The sequence below is a fragment of the Pocillopora verrucosa genome, chromosome 7 (genome assembly GCF_036669915.1).
Source record: "Pocillopora verrucosa isolate sample1 chromosome 7, ASM3666991v2, whole genome shotgun sequence".
NCBI classification, from domain to species: Eukaryota; Metazoa; Cnidaria; class Anthozoa; order Scleractinia; family Pocilloporidae; genus Pocillopora; species Pocillopora verrucosa.
The window spans coordinates 6,006,860-6,021,081 of record NC_089318.1 but is presented as its reverse complement, the minus strand read 5'-3'; the positions used below and the strand labels follow the sequence as shown (position 1 = coordinate 6,021,081).

Sequence of the window (14,222 nt, the reverse complement as noted above, 5' to 3'; positions counted from 1 at the left end):
TGAAGACTACACTCTAAGTTGTTAGGTGTGGATATTTCATCTGGGTGGTAATTGTTTGGAAAGAAAATTGTAACACTTGGCTGATTCAAGTCACGATTGGTCGAGGTTTTGCATCTGATAAAATTTGAGGGTGGTGTGAGTTTTCCTGACTAATCCCAAAGAGGCTTAGTGAAGCAAAACTAATACAAATCAAATTAATCAACTGGGTCGTAAAAATACGGCCCTGTTTGGATCAATGTTCTCATCTTATCACGATCATGATAGGTGTGAGAGTCTAAAATTACGACGGCACGTCCTTTGTTCTTTGGTGGATGCTCCATTCATTTCTGAGCCAAAAACTCACCAATTAATTGCTCAACTTAAAACGAAGAGGTGATATATCCGAAAGTGATTACAATAAGATCAAACAAACAGCTTCCTAGGATCTACCATCACCCTTGTCGGAAATGAGAGTCTACTACGTTCCGAAACTTTGCGTTTAATTTATAAATCGACTTGATCTCACACCGTTCAAGTCTCACGCTCTGGTCTCTCTAACCTCTAATTAAAAAATATATTATAGGATCCTACTGTTAAATCATCTGTCGCTTATCGCAAAAAAAATCAACCGGAAATCAATTAACACTGAATAATCTTTCACACCGTGAAAACCAAGTGATCCTTCCAAAATCCTCCACCCATACCCCTCCCCCTTTACAGGTGATGATGATGATGACTCCTCCCTTATTTGGCCATAATTTTTTATTTGGCTCTTTCCGATTTTCTTTGCTGCTTTTAAAAGTTTCCTATAATAAATTTTTTGCAGCTAACTGTATCACAGAATAGTCTGAAAGACTATGAACTCTTTAAACACTACGAGTGACTTGCATCTAATTTTTCCCAACAACATCACTCCTGAATCAAACAGAGAATAAAGGAAATGGTCACCTGGGAAGGAGTCTTTTGATGGGCAAACAAATTCTCCTTGTCAGCACCTTAGGAAATGTATAAAGAATAGTGTGGAGAATATGCATACTGATGTTAGGGTGTAAAGGGTTAAGAAAATGAAAGACATCTTCCTTTGCAAGTCTTTTATGAGGTTATTGACAGACCTGCTAATTCTTTTACAGCAGTTTCACTAATTAAATTTATTCTTTTAGTTTTCAAGAAAATTGTCTTTAAGCTGGGCACTGACTTATACAATTTTTAAAGGTGTCAGGGAAACAATAGCGAAATTTATATCATAGAGTTAGGGGAAGGTTTAGGGGCTTGGTACTCAGCGCAAATCTATCCAAATCCAGCTGATTCAACGAGGTAAAAAATGTAATTATACGGCCATGTTCCGTTTAAGTGTATCAGTCAACCTTTTTTCTGGTTAGCAAGTAATTTACCGTTAAAAAATGAGTTAAAAACGTAAATTGGCCACTGTAATGAGTTAAAAGGCTGACATTTCGAGCGTTAGCCCTTCGTCAGAGCAATAGACGATTGAATAATTTGCAAGAGCGAATTTAACATTGAAAAAATCCTTAACATCGATCGGCCAATATGACAAATGTCCCAAGCTTTTATCACGTGACAGTTTGATGGTTTTGTTGCCACTTGACTAGTCTCCTTCGCAGACGCTTTGCTTCAGTGACATCCCCCCCTTCCCTTCCTTAAAAAAAAATCTGCTGTGAATAAGACCACTAGATTGGGTCATAGAAAGCAACACTAAAACTTTAACCTCTGCAGGTATATGATTTCAGACCAAAATTACAGTCCACTCATTTCAATTAGCATTATACATCAATGAAAATACAAGTATCTAAAGTTGGTGGCTATAATTCAAGCCATCAGAATGTTTTAAAAATTGCAACATGGTTACAGAAATGTGCAGAACTTGCAACAGGAGTACTGCAACAAAAAATTTAAAGAGAGAAAATTAGTAACCTTGTTAACCATTTATTTGTTTAATACACTTATTAAGTAGCTTAAAAATTACAATGCTCCTGCTTAATTATAGCAACAGCCTGAGTTTTTTTAATAATAAATATTTTAGTAGGTGAAACCATCACCAAGAGTCAAGTTTGGGGAGTACAATGTATCTGATTTCAATTGTATTGAGAGTGTAATATGTATTAGAACACAGACTTGTTAATCTTGACTGGAGTGTAAATGTAAGTTTCATACAAAACACAGTGCATAAAAGAGCTGGAATGCTTTTGTGATTAATAAACTGTTATCGAACAGCCATATTATCAGTTTTGTTGTTTATTAAATTTCATTGCTTGTATCCCTTTGAAGTTATTTGTGTGTAATTTATGCTGCAAATGTTTTTTCCTGAGTGACTTATTAATCTTACATGAAGAATTAATCCAAATATTATTTTTGTTTGACTCTTTAATCCCAATAGTGACTTCAGCATATAATTTCCCCTACAATATCAACCCTGAGACAAATTTTAAGGTCATGAGAATAAAGCAAATGATCACCAAATAAAGCAGCTCTTAGTTGTTAAACAAATTCTCCTTGTCAGCACCTTAAAAAAATGTTTATCAAACAGTATGAAGAAAATGCATACAAATATTAGGGTGGAAAGGGTTAATTAAAATATAATATTTGAATAATATTTTGAAACAGAACCTTTCTGTAAAAGAATGGAAATTTTGAAGTCAAAGTCTTATCCATTAAAGAATTACATTTTTGCTTTACATAGGATGTCTGACATTGATGCTTCTGTTTTCTTAATGCAACTTTACTGGAACTGTAACAATGTAAGGACCACATTTATCTGAAGAAAGCTATAGAGCAGATTTGTACTAAAAATATCAGTTTTATTTCAGAGTTCAGGAGTCTAAAAATTATATTACAACTCAATAAATTATTACTATTAACCTGCTGATTTCATCATTGTCAAGCTGTGCCAACTTGATTGTGATAATCTGATGTATTACATTGAGCAATATTGGCCCATGGTGGGTATGTTTTACTCTGTGACCTTTGTCTATGGCATGGACAAGAGGAAAACATAATTTGGTCATCACTTCCTGATATAGGCCAACACATACACATGCCAAATACCATAATATCATACAATGTTGGGACAATATTATTTACTATAGACTGTCTCCATAATAGCTCGAATGGTACTCGTTGAACAGACATAGGTCATTTCCAGTGACATGTTGGCCAAGATGTGATGCAGGAATTTATGGCAGTGCTCCTTAAACAACCAATGTTGGCACACCACCAAATATTGTTGCAAGATTGGCATACAAAAATAAATTTTGGTCTTACCATATACCATGACAGTTCAGTAACAAATGGCGTTGACAAAATCATTTTAAGACATGTTCAGGTAGTTTGCTGAATTCCATCAGTCTGTGTAGTTGGCAGGTTTGTGTGTCCTTCGAAGCTTGAAAGAGACATAAAATAGTGCAAATGCCAATCCAAACTTTGCTACTCACCACTACAGCTACACAGGCTAAATTGCATTTATTGGAAGGTTTGTCATCTTTCTGCCATGAACACCGACTGACACCATTGCACAAACCATTCACACATATCTGATATTAGCACATGATTCACTCTGCCACGCAGCTTTAGTTCATGGTCTGCACCTTCCACCCAGTGCATTTTCCAGTCATTTGCCATTCTGTTCAGAGCTGTATCCATTAAATCGGGCCTGCAGTATGGATCTTTTCTGCCACTTATAAACAATGCAGGCAATCCAAGATGGAGAAGTGAAGATACTCGAATCTCCGAGGTCTTACGTGGAGGATGTAAAGGGTATGACAAACAAGCAACGCCAAATACAAAGTTTGTGGTCAAACTACTGTTTGAAGCTACCTCAGCAGCAACACGTGCACCCATTGAACGGCCTATAAATAAACACAACTTCAAAATCATCATTTTGCAAGGGGCATGGCAGGGTTTATTCCTGCATGATGTGGTGACAGGAGAACATTGTAAAATTGTCAGTGAGGAGAAAATAAATTATCAACATCTGAAGAAAAAATTGCTCAGATCATCAAAATAAGCTGGTGAATATTAAGTAGTTGCCCATGTCAACAACCTGCATTGGATTTCATGTCAGTTTGATGTTCCTTTTTTACTATGATCCAATCCATGATCTAATACGCTGCATGATCCCAGCTGTGATCCCATCCATGATGTGATCTGTGATTAGATCTGTGTTTTGTCGACACTGGTGTCATAGCTAAAGAATTCACAAGCCTCCCATCTCTAATTCCTAATAAACAACCTGCATAGACCATCTGGTTTCCTTACCAAAGAGCTATTATGTATGAGAACATTATGTACCTGCTATGATGCACATGTTGATTGGAAACTCTTCAAAATTCCTCAGGAACTCCTACAAATACAACATTCAACTATAATTTAACTCTTAAATATGACTGTGAAAATATGAAAATCATATATCTGCACTGCGGTAAAAGAAACGAATAGAAGTAATCCTCACATTTATGAACACTGCTGAACTAGTAGTTGAAATAAGACAAGGATCACTCATATTCGTTTCTTCAATCGCAGTGCACACATATGATTTTCATATATTCACAGTCATTATTCACCACTTGGATGGTTTATTTGGATCCAACATAATGACCAGCTCCCAGTTGGCTTGTTAGATCAGTTGGTAGAGTGCTACACCAGTATCGCAGAGGTCATGGGTTCAAATCCTGTACGGGCCTGAGTTTTTGTCAGGCCTTATTTCAACTTCTAGTTCAGTAGTGTTCAAAACTGCGAGGACTGGTTATATTCGTTTCTTAAGTATGAGTTTTTGCTGAGATTATAAATAGTAGGAAGAAAGTAGCTCTAATTATTGAGTTTAGAGCAGCAGTCAGAGAAAAAAAATCGTGCAGTTTGTAGGTGTTAAACTAAACCAATCCGTAAATTAAGTAAACAAAAGCGACATTCTTGACTCCGTGTCGTAAATTACATTACAAAGCTCGTACCACGTTACAATTAATTAATCGCCAACCACGAACAAGAAAGTTACTCTCACCACAACTGCTGTGAAACACTGTATTCTATACTTGAAGTTTCTTGTTCTGCAGGTGAATCTCAAACACAGTATTCCCGTGCTTGCGAGATGAGCAGCTAGTTTCTCCAGATGGAGGTAATTCATATCCCCTCCGGCCCCGTGTGTCAGAATCACAGCACAACCGTTCCACGACGCCTCGCATGGAAAATTAAACACGCCATCCAGTTCACGATCTTCAACTGGAATTTTAACTATAACCTGTTTAATACAAATAGAGAAGGCAATGAACGAACAGAATCAGCTACAGGGGAATTTTTTATATGCAGATCGGTACATACCTTCCGCAGATTGCGCGCCATGTTTCTTGTTGCTATGCACACAGGAAAGACTGGTCCCTAGTGCAATGGAAGAATTGCGTCTAACCCTTAATTAATGGGAAAAATATTCATCCCCTCTCACGTAGCACTCTGCGCTCGTCTTAAGACGTTCGCCAGAAACGCAAAAAAGTCGCGCCGGTTCTGCAGGCAAGGATGTACTTAAAATTGGACACCCAAAAGTCCTCTTCCTGGCCATTAAGCGACCTGCGTTCGTTTGTCCAGTAACGACAGGACTTTATAAATAGGAAACGAGTTTTAAGAATTAAAATATTGTACGTCTTTTAGAAACATTGCAAGGGCACCTCATTGTGCGAAATGTTTTGAACGCAGTTTAGACAAAGATCGCAGTAAATTATGCATCCCACTTTGTTGAACGAAAGATTGTGCCGTTCGAGATACCCCACAGGCATAGCCATGGATGATCGAGTATCCTCTGAGAGAGTAATCAGGCGATCTCTATAGATTGAATTGCAAATAGATGAACATGATGCATAAGTAACTATCACAAGGAAGTATAAAAAACTTTTTTATTTAATAAATTCAACATAAACCAGGAAATGAGCTCTACAAATCCATTAACTTTAATTTCTTAAATATATTCGAGGTCACAGTACGGTTTATTACAGTACATTACAAATTGAGGCGAGGTAAACTAATTAAGGACCTCTCTCCTCTTTGTGTTTTACTCATTCATAAATGCTAATGACTTTCTAGTCTAGGAAAAATATTAAATGTAAATTTACTATATTTGCTTTTAATTTCTTCTAACATTTCTGCTACAGTGTGCATATACGTGACAGTTACACATTTGGGGTTGTGATGTTTAGCGACCACTCTAGTCATATGAATATTCCTGACATGATTTTACCTTTGAAAATCGGAATTACGTATCAGTATAATCCGTGCCGTTTCTTGAGATGTTATTATTATTTTTAGGTGATGTTAGAAGATTACTAATGCGCAATCGCCACACTTTGCTTCACCACCTAATCAACTAATCCGATGTAAGCCTTACTCTGGTTGAGCGTCAATGTTCCACATTTTCAAGCAGTATGATGCAACCGCAACCTTGACCACCTAGTCACGGGTGTTTTCCCGCGCATGACGCCCGTTACGGAGAGGGAGAGGAGTTGGGAGTGGGGGGGGGGATGTTTGGTTCACTCAGTACTTGGCAAGTTCTTTATCTAACTCATCCAGATCCGCCAGAGCTTGATCGCTCAATCTTTTGTCCTCTTCAATCTTCTGCTTACGTTCATACTCTCTCTGCAGGGCCTGTCTGTACTCCTCGTGCCTCATCACAACCTGTTCCACTTCTTTTTTGTACAATCGTTTCAGCATCGTCTGCCAACAATCAAGCTCCGCGTAACGGAACAAATCCCACTGAAAAAGCACGTGGGGAAAAAAAATTTAAGACGTGAATAATAGGAACGTTAACAGTGCAAAATTTCACGACGTGAAAGATAGGCACGCACAGCATGCAAAGCAAAATTGAAAGGTGTCTTGAAGAAATCACGTAACACACAGCTGCTAGAGAAACGTGAATAATAAAAAAATTTGATTAATGAATGATCTTATTCAAGCCCTTAAAACATGAGTAAACCGTAAGTCACTTCTCCAGTATTCTTAAACGCTAACCACACGAGAGTTGAATTAGAGAAGTGATCATGACCAACTTATACTAAGTTTTTGCACAGAGAATGATTATTATATTTTTTATAGTGCCTTAAAAGTTGCATATAAATCTTACCTTTAGAAAACAGTCATAATCTGGGCTAGCCTTTGCATAAATTTGCAGCCATTCAGGTATTTCTGGTTAAAACAAAACAAAGCAAACCAATGTTATGAAATAAATAATAATTAGACTCACAGATGATATACATGTGAAGAAACAATCTTAGAACCCATGCCTCCCAGGTACTGGTCGGGAAGAGGAGGATGGCATGAGTTAGAGTTCTGTCAAAGCCTGAAATTTTTGTCTTATAAAAAGTAATCCTATTTGTCAAGCTTTCAATCAGTATACCTTCACTGATATATGGATTTACCGGCACTAAGGGATTCTGTGCAGGAATGGCTTGTGATTCTGGACGTCCTCCATCTGACACTCTCCTCTCCTGCTGCTGTTGGTGTTGGATGAACTGCGTTTTCACTGGATGTTCATACTGTGTTATCTTTGTGTTATGGCTAGGTAAAAGGATAGACATGTTGAATGAGACAAACCCTTTGACCCCTCATAGAGATTAGCATCTAATTTCTCCTTACAACATCAACCCTCAATCACATATTAAGGTTACAAGAATAAAGGAAATGATCACCACCAACAGAACTTCTTGATTGTTAAACAAATTCTCCTTGCCAGCACCTTCGCAAATGTATAGAAAAGAGTATGGAGAACATGCATACTGATGTCAGGGTGTAAAGGGTTAATCTTCTGTGGGATAGTGAGCCATAAAGCATGTTTCCAGTTTGTTATAACTTTTAAGTCTGTTTCAGGCTCTCAATCAAAAATATAATGAGGGACCACTGTAGCGATTACTGGGTTTGCTAAATACTGTCAGCACTGAATTTGCAATCAATCAAACATTATTCAATTCATTCATAATTAATATCCTTTTACATACTTGACATAATAGACTCCAAAGTTAGGAGATTCAATTTTTTCCCAGCCATCTGGTAAACCTGAAAATAAATTTTCAAATTACTCTTTTTTTTCAGTTATACATTAACTGCTATGCTTACAGATCAAATACTATCGAAGTTGAGCAATTTTTGTATGTTCTATTAAGTTAACTGAAAAAGAAATGAAGGGGATAAGTTCATAGAGAAACTGTGGTGCTGTGTCTGTCTCTTTGTGTCTGTGTCTGTGTCAGTGTGTGGGAGGGGGGTGGACATTACAAGATAATATGGTTTTAACAACTGGGTTGATAATGTGAATTGATGACTGTAAAGAGATTCCAAAGCTGATGCTTAGTCCATATACACATGTAATTTATGAACTCAGCTGATAACACTAACTTATCTTCAAAAAAATTCTGTACCTGCTTTCTCAAGTGGGTGACACCAATCTGTTGTTTCTGTGTTGTGACTAAAACAAAATGGAGATTTGATAACATTGAAGTATGAATCGTTAGAACTGTTTCTTCAGTTGCTCTAAGACAGATGAACATTCATATTACAAAAAAAAAATTGACTGACCAAACGAAAGACAAGCACTCTCACCACTGTACTATCTCCACTCCTGAAATATCCCAACTTTTTAAGGTGTTACACTTTTCTAAGTTAGTTGGTATTTGTTTACTTACTCTATGTAATATTTTCTCCCATCTGGAGTCCATGACACTTGGAATCCAGGAGGAAGAGACAGATCTAATTCGTTGAGTTGACTTCCATTAAACACTAGAGGAAGAAAAACATTGTTTAAAAAAAAAATAACAACAACAATAAAACAAAAACGACCAAGAGAAAACAAAACTAGGTGGTCACTTTTTGTAAATTTTTCCCTTAACCCTTTGGAATTTCTCCCTTTGATGTCACCCCTGAATCACACAATCAGGTCACGAGAATAAAGGAAATGATCACCAATTAGAAAAGCTCTTGATTATTGAACAAATTCTCCTTATCAACACCTAAGGAAATGTATAGAGGACAGTATAGAGAATATGCATATTGATGTTAGGGTGTAAAGGGTTCAAGGGAGATTTATTGGGCACAATTTGAATGAACCTCGATCAACTAAGAGCTAATAATCAACTAAAAAGACCAGGAATGTATGACAACAACCTCTTTCAAAATTACCAAATTTCTTTCATATATTTAGAAGTGACAATGCAGAAGAATCACACAGACTGGAACTCCCAAGGGAATTGAAAAATGGTTTGAATTAGCAGGAATTCAAATTATCTGGATTGGTGTTGAATTTCAATTATCCTAATAGTAATTAATAAGGGAATGTGTTTTTTTTCTATTCTTGCACAATCAACAATCATTTTCAAACATTTAGTCTGTTTTATAAGAGCTTTTTGATAAGAACATTTAGTTTGGGAAGTTAGGCTAAATACATTACGTTTTCAAAACTCTTATCATATTCTAATCAATTAAGCACTGGATAAGGCAAGCACTATTTGCATAGTCAATTAATCAAAGCTGTCATTCAGCTATGTTCTAAGACTTTGACATTTATTGACTGATGTTTTTACTTATAGATCTAGCTATCAAAATGTAAATGTGAGCCAAGGAAAAGTCATGATTGGTCGAGGTTTTGCATCTGATTAAATTTGAGGGTGGTGTGAGTTTTCCTAACTAATCCCAAAGAGGCTTAGTGAAGCAAGACTAATGCAAATCAAATTATTATCTACTGCGTCGTAAAAATACGGCCCTGTTTCGATCAGTGTTCTCATCTTATCACAATCATGATAGGTGTCAGGGTCTAGAACTACGTTGGCACGTTCTTTGTTCTTTGGTGGATGCTCCATGCATTTCTGAGCCGAAAACTCACCGATTAATTGCTTAACTTAAAACCAAGAGGTCATATATCCGAAAATAATTACAATAAGATCAGACAAACAGCTTCCAAGGATCTACCATTACCCTTGTCGAAAATGAGACTAAAGAGATTGCTTAGTTCCGAAACTTCACGTTTTATTTTATAAATCCACTTGATCTCCCTCTCTCTCACACCGTTCAAGTCTCACGCTCTAGTCTCTCTAACTTTAAATATATTATATGATTCTATTGTTAAATCATCTGTCACTAAATCATCTGACATACTTTAATACTTTCTGTGCGTCATTTGCAGTCTTTTGTGGATTGGTCTCAGGCGCAATTCTGGTAAAGTTTCTCAGGTCATTTCCTCTGCAGTAATATTCTACAGATTTTATTCTACAGAATGTTATTTTAATTTCCCCTCATTCACATATATATGGACATAATTCAACTATAGTCCATAAATACTGTATTTACTTAACCCTTTAACTTATTATTTTTTATCTGACAAGAAATTTTCATAACTAATTTACAAGGAAATGTGTAGCAGCTGGAGGAAAGAAGTAACAGCCAGATCTTGGGAGTTACAGGGTTAACAGTGAAACAAAATAAGAAGAGGTTGATTTTAATACACGTATGATTTCAGACCAAATTTTACTCCACTCATTTCAATAAGCACTAGATATCATCATTGAAAATACAAGTATCTAAAGTTGGTGGCTACAATTCAAGCCATCAGAATGTTTAGAAACTTGCAACATAGTTATAAAAATTTGCAGAACTTGCAACATTCAAATTACAGAGGAGTACTATTTTAACAAAAAATTACCAAGTGTCAAGTGTAATATGTTTTAGGGAACAGTCTTATTAATTTTGACTGGAGTGTAAATGTAAGTTTTCATACAAAGCACAGTGCATAGAAGAGCTGGAATGCTTTTGTGATTATTCAACTGTTATCTAACAGCCATATTGTCAGTTTGTTGTTTATTAAATTTCGTTGTTTGTATCCCATTGAAGTTATTTGTGTGTAATTTTTACTGCAAATGTTTTTTCCAAAGTTACTTATAAATCTTAAATGAAGAATTGATCAATACAGTATTTTTGTTTGACTCTTTAACCCCAATAGTGACTCCAGCATATAATTTCTCCCTAAACAAATTTTAAGGTTATGAGAATAGAGGAAATGATCACCAAATAAAGCAGCTCTTAGTTGTTAAACAAATTCTCCTTGTCAGAACCTTAAAAAAATGTTTAGCAAACAGTATGAAGAAAATGCATACAGATATTAGGGTGGAAAGGGTTAATTAAAATATAATATTTGAATAATATTTTAAAACAGAAACTTTTTGTAAGGGAATGGAAATTTTGAAGTCAAAGTCTTATCCATTAAAGAATTACATTTTTGCTTTACATAGGATGTCTGACATTGATGCTTCTGCTTTCTTAATGCTACTTTACTGGAACTGCAATAGTGTAAGGACCACATTTATCTGAAGAAAGCTATAGAGCACATTTGTAGTAAAAATATCAGTTTTATTTCAGAGTTCAGAGGTCTAAGAATTATATTACAACTCAATAAATAACTACTTTTAACCTGCTGATTTAATCATTGTCAAGTCAAGCAAACTTGACTGCAACAATTTAATGTATCACATTAAGCAATATTGGCCTAATGTTGGGCATAATGTTTTACTCTGACCTTGGTCTTTGGCATGGACAAAAGGAAAACATAACTTGGTCATCGCTTCCTGAAATAGGCTAACAGACCCACATGCCAAATACCATAATGTCATGCAATGTTGGAACAAAATTATTTACCTTAGACTGTCTCCATAATAGCTGTAATGGTACTCCTTGAACAGACATACGTCATTGCCAATGACATGTTGGCCAAGACTGGCATACAAAAATAAATTTTGGTCTCAATATATACCATGACAGTTCAGTAACAAATGGTATTGACAAAATCGTTATGAGAATGTTCAGATAGTTTACTGAATTCCATTATTCTATGTAGTTGGCAGGTTTGTGTGTCCTTTGAAGCTTGAAAGAGACAGAAAATAGTACAAACGCCAATCCAAACTTTCCTGCTCACCACTTTTCAAAGAACAGACAACAGCGTACCAAAACATCAAGCCAGCTACACAGGCTGAATTGCATTTACTGGAAGGTTCATCAACTTTCTGCCATGAACACCGACTGACACCACTGCACAAACTGTTATATCCGGGTATCCACGCATATTGCAGGCTTGGCTGCTAAGCCTAAGGACGTTTTGGATACGTTGGATCTGACTAATTTCGGTGTAAAAAAACTCTTCTTGTATATTGGAGTCTGTTCCGTTACAATTAAAGACTTTGCGACACTACAAATTGGCGACGAGGATAAAAGACAATCGGATAACAGGCCAAGATGAGTTTTGAAAGGTTTTCGTTGTCACCAGTTAATTTAGAGGCGACAAACTTGGCGGATGAGTGGAAGTTTTGGCTTGATGCTTTCGACAACTACCGAATTGCTACGAAATTAGATAAGGAAAGCGACGACGTTCAAAAAGCTACTCTTCTACATCTTGCGGGGACGGGAGTCCAGCGTTTGCTCTCAGGTTTGCCGGGAGAGAACAAGAAATTTGAGGAAGTTAAACAAGCGTTGAGTGCACATTTTCAGCCGAAGAGAAACAAGTGGGCAGAGAGGCACAAGTTTCGAAAACGTGCTCAACTTCAACATGAATCACTTGATACCTTCATTGCAGAGTTACGTATGCTGAGTCTAACATGCGACTTCGGGGAAGCAAATGATGATAATATTCTTGGTCAAGTTATAGAGAAGTGTTCTGACGGATATCTACGAGAAAAGCTACTACAACAAGGAGAGACTCTTACACTGGAAAAAGCCCAGACGCTCGGGAGAGCAATTGAATCTGCAAAGAAGGATACACAGCTACTTGGGGGTCACGGGGCCCAAAACGTTCCTGGAAAATCTGATGTTAATGCGGTAAGATTTTCAGTAAATAAAGCGAAAGAAAAAGCCTGCTTTCGCTGTGGAAAAACGGATCATCTTGCTAATAACGAAAGGTGCAAAGCTAGGAATGCACAGTGCATAAAATGTAAGAAGACTGGTCACTTTTGGAAATATTGCAGATCAAGAGAATCAGAGAATAAAGAAGATGTAAAGTTTGTCCAGCCAGTCCAGCATCAGTCAGATAAGTCTAACCCTGAATATGTTTTGTATACTACTAATAATGAGGGGCTGGGTGTTGAAACTGATGTTGAAATCAATGGTAAACTTGTTCAAATGATGATTGACACTGGCTGTGCTAAAACCTTGATCCCGAAACAGTGGTTTAGAAACAACCTGAACATTCCTCTTAACCCAACCAATGTCAAGTTCTCAGCTTTTGGTGGAGGAGACCTCAAGTGTTTAGGAGTATTTGATGCTAAACTGAGATGCAATAAGATGGAAGTAATGGAGCCAGTGTATGTGATCGATGTGGAAGGTCCCCCCCTGTTGGGAAGAAGCGCCCTGTCCACCCTCAACCTTGTAAAAATCCATGCAGTAGGGGAGAGCCCAACCAAGGCGAGGGAGAAGATCTATCAGGAGTATGAAAATCTCTTCAAGGAAGAGCTCGGAGACTTTAAGAATTATGAGTACAAAATTAAAATCAATTCAGATGTCCCTCCCAAGGTACAAAAACAAAGGCCAGTCCCTGCACCCTTAGAGGATAGATTGAAACAAGAAATAGAGCGAATGATCCAAGAAGATGTGATTGAAGAAGCGACAGGAGCATCGTGGATATCACCTGTGCAGATTGTCTACAAGGGGAATGGAGAATTGAGAGTGTGCGTTGATCTCAGGGAAGCTAATAAAGCAGTGATAAGAGAGCGGTTTCCAATTCCTAGAATCCAAGACCTGTTACGGCAACTGAGTGGGGCTCGGATGTTTTCGACTCTGGATCTAAGGAAAGCATATTGGCAGGTTCGCCTAGCGGAAGAATCTAGAGAAATTACATCGTTCATAGCCGCAGGCAAAGTGTATCAGTTCAAAAGGCTGCCCTTCGGACTTGCGTCAGCACCAGAGGTGTACCAAAGGGTCATGAGCATAGTGTGTGAAGGCTTATCAGGTGTGCTTAGCTACTTTGATGATGTTGTGGTGTACGGGTCAACACCAGAAGAACACTGGAAGAATCTTCGTGCAGTGATGGCTAAACTTCAAGACTGTGGCCTTCGTCTCAATGCAGACAAGTGTGCCTTGGGCATGTGTGAGCTGAAATTTCTAGGACACGTCATCTCTGCTGAGGGCATTAAGCCTGACCCTGACAAGGTAAAAGCCATTGCAGATGCACCAGTACCTCAAAACCAAGCTGAGCTGAGATCATTTCTGGGAAGCATTACATACCTTACACA

The 14,222-nt window shown here is 37.2% G+C and overlaps 2 protein-coding genes and 1 long non-coding RNA gene across 3 annotated transcripts in view; all 3 read right to left on the bottom strand.

The window, feature by feature from the left end:
* Positions 1 to 2,777: 2,777 nt before the first annotated feature.
* Positions 2,778 to 5,340, bottom strand: LOC131797009 (testis-expressed protein 30). The gene is made up of 4 exons (XM_059114661.2): positions 5,305 to 5,340; positions 4,988 to 5,224; positions 4,282 to 4,333; positions 2,778 to 3,839 (listed from the first exon to the last, which is right to left on the bottom strand). Exons 1-4 carry the CDS (start codon positions 5,323 to 5,325, stop codon positions 3,469 to 3,471), a joined length of 681 nt encoding a protein of 226 aa, XP_058970644.2. The 5' UTR covers positions 5,326 to 5,340; the 3' UTR covers positions 2,778 to 3,468.
* A 980-nt stretch (positions 5,341 to 6,320) lies between these two features.
* LOC131795825 (scaffold protein salvador) overlaps positions 6,321 to 14,222 on the bottom strand; it is a 93,681-nt gene continuing 85,779 nt past the window's right edge. The window contains exon 9 of the transcript XR_010718110.1: positions 6,321 to 6,420. The gene's annotated coding sequence lies outside the window, so the exon portion shown is untranslated. The remainder of the gene's footprint in view (positions 6,421 to 14,222) is intronic.
* Positions 7,370 to 8,739, bottom strand: LOC136282416 (uncharacterized). Its single transcript, XR_010718270.1, has 4 exons — positions 8,643 to 8,739; positions 8,379 to 8,425; positions 7,962 to 8,019; positions 7,370 to 7,524 (listed from the first exon to the last, which is right to left on the bottom strand). It is a non-coding gene; the product is annotated as an uncharacterized lncRNA (long non-coding RNA).

Coding starts and splice junctions, on each gene's coding strand:
- LOC131797009 (XM_059114661.2), bottom strand. CDS start 5,325: ATGGCGCGCAATCTGCGGAAG. Junction 5,225..5,304: donor TGGCGCGCAATCTGCGGAAG/GTATGTACCGAT, acceptor TGTATTAAACAG/GTTATAGTTAAAATTCCAGT. Junction 3,840..4,281: donor CAACATGTGCATCATAGCAG/GTACATAATGTT, acceptor GTTTATTTATAG/GCCGTTCAATGGGTGCACGT.